At 39.2% G+C, this 6,026-nt stretch overlaps 1 protein-coding gene across 1 annotated transcript; it reads left to right on the top strand.

The window, feature by feature from the left end:
- The first annotated feature begins 1,477 nt into the window (after window positions 1-1,477).
- LOC104153165 (trace amine-associated receptor 5) lies at window positions 1,478-3,116 on the top strand. The gene has a single exon (XM_009688926.2). It carries the CDS (start codon window positions 1,478-1,480, stop codon window positions 2,471-2,473), a length of 996 nt encoding a protein of 331 aa, XP_009687221.2. The 3' UTR covers window positions 2,474-3,116.
- Window positions 3,117-6,026: the final 2,910 nt, after the last annotated feature.

Raw genomic sequence — 6,026 nt, 5'->3', positions numbered from 1 at the left:
CAGACTGGTAAAAGAGGCTTCTGTGACGTGAGAGTCAGCAACACCCCAGGACAAGCTGACATTAACTATTTATGTTTTAGAAATATCCTAAGAAAGAAAATTCACAGACTATCTCTGAAAAATGTCTTTAGAGCATTGACAGCAGCTAAGCATGTGCGTTTAAACCCCTTATTTGAAAATGGCATTTTTGCCAAATAAACAACAGTGTCTATGCCCCAAAGGTAGATTAGGCATCTATAGGGACTCTTTCTACATCTAGGCTTTATAAGGTGTTGACTGATCTCATGCTTTACACAAAGGTGAAAAATGTGCTTAGAAGAGGGTTTCAATACACTTCAGTACAGCTCCCATTACGCAGCAAGAAGTATTTCACTGTAAGTATTCCTGATTTGAAAGCTTACGGAAATATAATTAAGAGAGATTTACTATTATGTTTTGTTGCTGCTGGGAAAGGTGTGAAAGTGGGAATAATTTCCAGCTGTTATTCCAGGCATTTCAAGAAAAGAATAATACATACAAGAAAATGTCAGGTATTTAACTATAGCTATCTTACTGTTAAAAATCATACCATTCAGTTATTTGATTTATTAAACAGACTAGTGGAATAATCCATTATAATCCTTTAATATCTTATATGTCTTATAGTTATGTTTAAAATTTAAATAACAATGCCGTACGTAAAAAGTGGTGGTGATGTTTAGGACATACAGTAATATTTCTATCTGCTTTCCTGTATATTTATATGTCATGAACACAACGGATATTCCCATAATTAAAACATTCTAAAATGAGCAACTTAGCCTGAGGAGTTTTCCTTTGCAATCAAAAATTATTTATTTTATAGTAATCAGACTATAGTAATCAGACTATATAGTATTCAGACTATAGTAATCAGACTATATCGTATTCAGACCTTCTGCTTGATAAAAAGAATCATTACTAAATGGGAATTTCATTTCCAGGGAAATTCACAAGAATCAGTGTACTATTATACTAGCGTCAGCTTTAAAATCCCTTAATGAGCTTTAGCTTGCAATGACTGCTAGTCAGCACCTTTTTTTTCTTCTAAGGCAGAACTTGTCTTTATTTACTGTTTGTTCATACACCTCCGGATTTGCTGCATTTTTCTAAGCACTACTCTCACAACTGGCTGAAGAAAAAAAAATCAAAAACATAAAAAAGGTGCCACAAAAATTTAACATATTAATCTGCTCTGAAACTGCTTTACTTTGATCAAAATGTAACATAGGTAAAACAGGGTTTTTTTTTCCTTAAAAAATGGACACTGTTCGACAGCTTTCATAAAAGACACATCTCTCCCTCTAACCTGCCTTTTTATTACCTTTTTTCAGGTAATAATCTGGCACCTCTGTTGGAAGCTGAATCCTTTTCCAGGTTTGTGGAAAACCTGGAAAGGGTCCTGGGGTCCTGGGAAGGCTGACGCAAGCTTAGCCCCGGGCCTGGCCTGGAAGAGGGGATGATCCCCACGTTCTGCTATGAGGCAAACGGCTCCTGCTTTCGGACCTTGCACCCTTTTGGGATCCAGCTGGCCATTTATCTCGCCTGTGCCTTGGGCATGCTGCTCACGGTGCTGGGGAATCTGCTTGTTGTCATTGTAGTTTCCCATTTCAAAGCCCTGCACACCCCCACCAACTTCTTGCTCCTCTCCCTGGCCCTGGCCGACCTCCTCCTGGGGCTGATGGTGCTGCCCTTCAGCACTATCCGATCTGTAGAGAGCTGCTGGTATTTTGGAGATGACTTCTGCAGGCTGCACACCTTTTTGGACACGGTCTTTTGCTTGACCTCTATATTTCACCTGTGTTTCATTTCCATTGACCGGCATTGCGCTATCTGTGACCCTTTGCTCTACCCCACTAAGTTCACCATAAAGGTGGCCTGCATTTACATTGGGGTGGGCTGGGCAGTCCCTATGGTTTATACCTCTGTTTTCCTGCACACTAAAGCAATTGCAGAAGGACTGGGCCATTTCTTACAAGACGTGCCCTGTGTTGGTAGATGTCAGCTGCTGTTCAACAAGCTCTGGGGCTGGTTGAACTTCCCAGTTTTCTTCTTCCCTTGCCTCATAATGATAGTTTTGTACGTAAAAATATTTACTGTGGCTAACAAACAAGCCAGGCTCATAAACAACATGAATAAGAGTGTTAGGTCTCAGCTACACATAGGAGCATCCAAGAGCGAAAGAAAAGCAGCAAAAACTCTTGGGGTAGCTGTAGGAATCTACCTCCTGTGCTGGTTGCCCTTTACTATTGATACCATGGTAGACAGTCTATGGGATGTCATTACTCCTCCAGTTCTCTTTGACATCCTAATCTGGTTTGCTTACTTTAACTCTGCCTGCAATCCCTTGATCTATGTATTTTCCTACTGTTGGTTCAGGAAGGCTGTGAAACTAGTCTTAACTCATGGGATCTTTTGTTCCAGTACATCTACAGTAGACTTGTACCAGGACTGACCAGAGCCTTCACATGCACTGTAGAAAATACGGTAGGCTGTGTACACAGCAAAGCATTTCTCATGCATATTATTCACCATCCAGTTAGCCAGTGTTTTTCTTCCTACTTTCTGCTTCTCCCAAAACAGATGGCTTGGGTAGAGCCCAGGTTTAACTAGACACACCTTCCTGTGACTTACCTTCCAGAACACTTGTCTCAGCACACACGCCTTATGGAAGCCTTATGTTTGTTGTATAACGCTGACAAGTGTTTAAAACACTGTCAGCAATTACAAAAAAAGAGCATGCCCATACTGTTCCTGAGGTATCCTGCATTAATAGCAAACTGTTTATGAACATACACTCTTCACAGGCAATTAACTAATTAAGCAGAAGGTCCCGATTTAGCAAGTTACATAGGATGTGTGGATGTTTTTTAAGTACAAAAAAGCGTACAGGTGCCACTGCAGGTGAGATCAGAGATCTACAAAGCTAGTGGCCAATAGCTGATGACAGGGTAAGGTTATGCTGATATTTTTTACATTATTGTCCTAGCGCACAGTGATGCACCAAAGGCTACCTCTGGTAGGCATAATCCTAAATTCCTCAGTTGTACCTATTCAAGCCTGTAGAATCTTTGCCTGCTGATTCATTCCTTGTAAGAAGACCGCTCCACACCTTTGAACATCCTTCTTGCCCTTCCCTGTACCTTTTCAACCTCTACTGTACATAGGCTGTAGAAGAAGGGGGAAGAGGGGGGACATGAACTGTACCAGGTATTCAAACTCCGGATATTAGCATGGCGCTATGATGTTGTATGTTTAGTTCTTTTTCCTTATTTCTTTTCTCTAATAATCTTAAGATTCCACACCTTTTTTCCCATTTGTTTCAAAAAAAAAAAAAAAAAGAATAGGTCTGCATAGAGACCTAGCATACGTCTACATACTTGGGCTGTGCAGAAAATGTCAGTATAGATTCTTCATCCTTTCCAGCTACATTTATGTGTTTTCCCCGGGCTAATTTTAATACTGGAAATATTTGATAAGTTGAGATCTCTGCTCAGCAGCAAGCTGCATAACAAAATGTTGCGCTATACACAATGGATTTTTTTTAATCTCACTAGACTGTTATGCATATTTTTTTAGAAAAAAATTTAAATAGTAGTAAGCAGAACAAATTCTCTTCTATAAAAAATTAACAAGCAGCTCAATAATAATAATAATAATAATAATTTGGTTTTTCTGTTTTTGGCACATAAAACTATTATTAGGTTTGAAGGCTGTTCAAGTCTTCAGAGCGACTGCCTTCAAATAAAAGTTTATTGCATCTTATAGCCAAGCTGCATTTTCTGAGTCACAAATACAAAAAGAGCAAGCAGCACAGAAATCATATCATGCAACTAATAGTAAGTGATCAGTATAGGCCCAGTTTTCCAGGGCTTATTGAAATTAGTGGTCAGTTTTGCATTAAATACAGTCAGCAACTGAATCACACCCTATATGTATAAGAACAAAAGAAAGGATTTGCACAGCAGATATTTTGTAGGAAATTAGTGCAATAAAACGACTAGTGTAGCAGCTGCATGTTGCAATGTATGCAATAAAATAAATCAAAGATTAAAATACTTTTCTCTTCCGCATCATACTGGTAAGCTTTTTGCATGGCAAGAACAGTTTGCCCCTGTTAGCACAAAGGAGCTAGAGCTTTGGGATGTTGTAATCTCTTTTGAGGTTTATCTCAAATCCTTTGAGTTTTGTCCATAATGTTAAAACTCAGTCAGAAAAAATATCATTTTTTAAGATAGTTCAGGCTTAAAGCACATTTTGGGGGAGGAAGAGGAGAAACAGGGCTTATGATTTTTTTCAGGAATATCCTGAATACAGATTGACTACAAAATGTGGTTAAATGTTTTTAAATGGAAACATTTATGGAACTTAATGCCCATCGTTAAGAACGACATTCAGTCTCATTTCATTCTTTCAGTGCCTGTTATTCCCTTAGTTTGCAATATTAATCTTCATTGTTTCTTAGGATAGAAACCAAAGACTCCTCTACCGTTCCTCTGTCTGCTCCAAGCTGTAGCAGAAGGCAAAAACCTGACCCCTACTGCACACACCAGTGAACTTTCTATAGTAACAGTACCAAACTCAGTGAGCAGGCTAAACAGAGAAATGCAGAATGGGACGCATAAGGAGATTTAGATGCCAAATTACCAGAGGAATATATATGAATTCTGCAGTCCAAGATCTTTAAAGACCTAGATTGTGGGTTGAGTTTCAAGATTAAGAGTCTTAACTGTAAACTATACTGGTCAGTGTCTATAGTTATGGTAAATGTCTAAGCATTGATTATAGCAATAGCCAGAGTAGTTGTTTAAACTCTGACTGTAGTTAGTGGATATCTAGGATATGAATCACTTGCCCAGTGTGATTTAAAATGCCTCAGGGAACCCGAGCTGTCTATATGGGGCTAGCGTTCAGCCTCAGTGGGAGATCTGCTGGGTGCCTGGTGGGACAGGTCTGGGCCTCTAAAATAACACCAGACACTCATCCGTCGACAGCTTAAACAAGGCATATAATGGCAGTTTAGACACTTAGCTATTTGTGGAAATCTGCCAGTTTCAAACTGAATCATGTCCTAGGGATATCTTAACAGCGCTTTTCATTGACACCTTCTGCTCCTGAATTGACCTTGGCCAAAGTAGTAGAAAAGGGGAACTTCCACTGAGTTTTAGGTTCTTTTTTGAGTATTTTCTATCAATCCTCAAGAGATTACAAAGCATATATGCCATAAGTGTATGCAATTGGTGGGGCTTTTCTGAGTCCCACGGCATAATCAGTGTCTTTATGGTTTTCTCTTGTCCTGTGGAAATACTCCACTGGGTCTTACTCCGTTGGTTACCACTGCCTATGCCACAGTATAAGGACTATGTCATAACATAACATCAGGTGACTGTTGCTAGCAGAGGAGCAGAGGATCTTCAAGATCTCCTTTTTGTCTAAATGGCAGGCTGGAATAATGAGAGAGAGAGAGAGAGAGAAGCAGAACCAGTTGACTGAGATGTACAGTGACAGAGCAGGCAACCGAGAGGGAAAAGCTGCTGTGATGCTGGCTGCGATTGTTTTCCTGTTTTTCTGGTCACTCTGTTTCTCAACAGTCATAACTGATGCCTTCTTACTCCTCCCTTTGCCTTTGATGTCTGTTTGGTTTACAAAGTCAGACTCTGTCATGATCGCTTTGACTTTTTTTCTCCATGTTTTCGAAAAGCAATGAAGGTGACTGAATTGTAAAATGATGATGATGATGAGTTTTAAAATGATGAAGCTTTGTTGCTCAACAATGACCTCGTTTTCAAAATGAAAATCTATAAGGTTCTATCCGAGAATGGTTGCTGACCTCTAGTTCATAGATTTTATTCCCTTTAATAGCTTTCCTTCTGTACGTCTGTATTTTTTTATCTGAGCAAAATATTGCCATTTAATTTTACGCCCTGTATAGCACCTTATCATTTTAAACCTTGATTTGGCTGAAGTTTGAAAGATTATGCATTTGAAGGTACTTCTTAAAGACTAGG

This window comes from Struthio camelus, chromosome 3, assembly GCF_040807025.1.
Source record: "Struthio camelus isolate bStrCam1 chromosome 3, bStrCam1.hap1, whole genome shotgun sequence".
Classification (NCBI taxonomy): Eukaryota; Metazoa; Chordata; class Aves; order Struthioniformes; family Struthionidae; genus Struthio; species Struthio camelus.
This window is presented reverse-complemented; position numbering and strand designations above follow the sequence as displayed.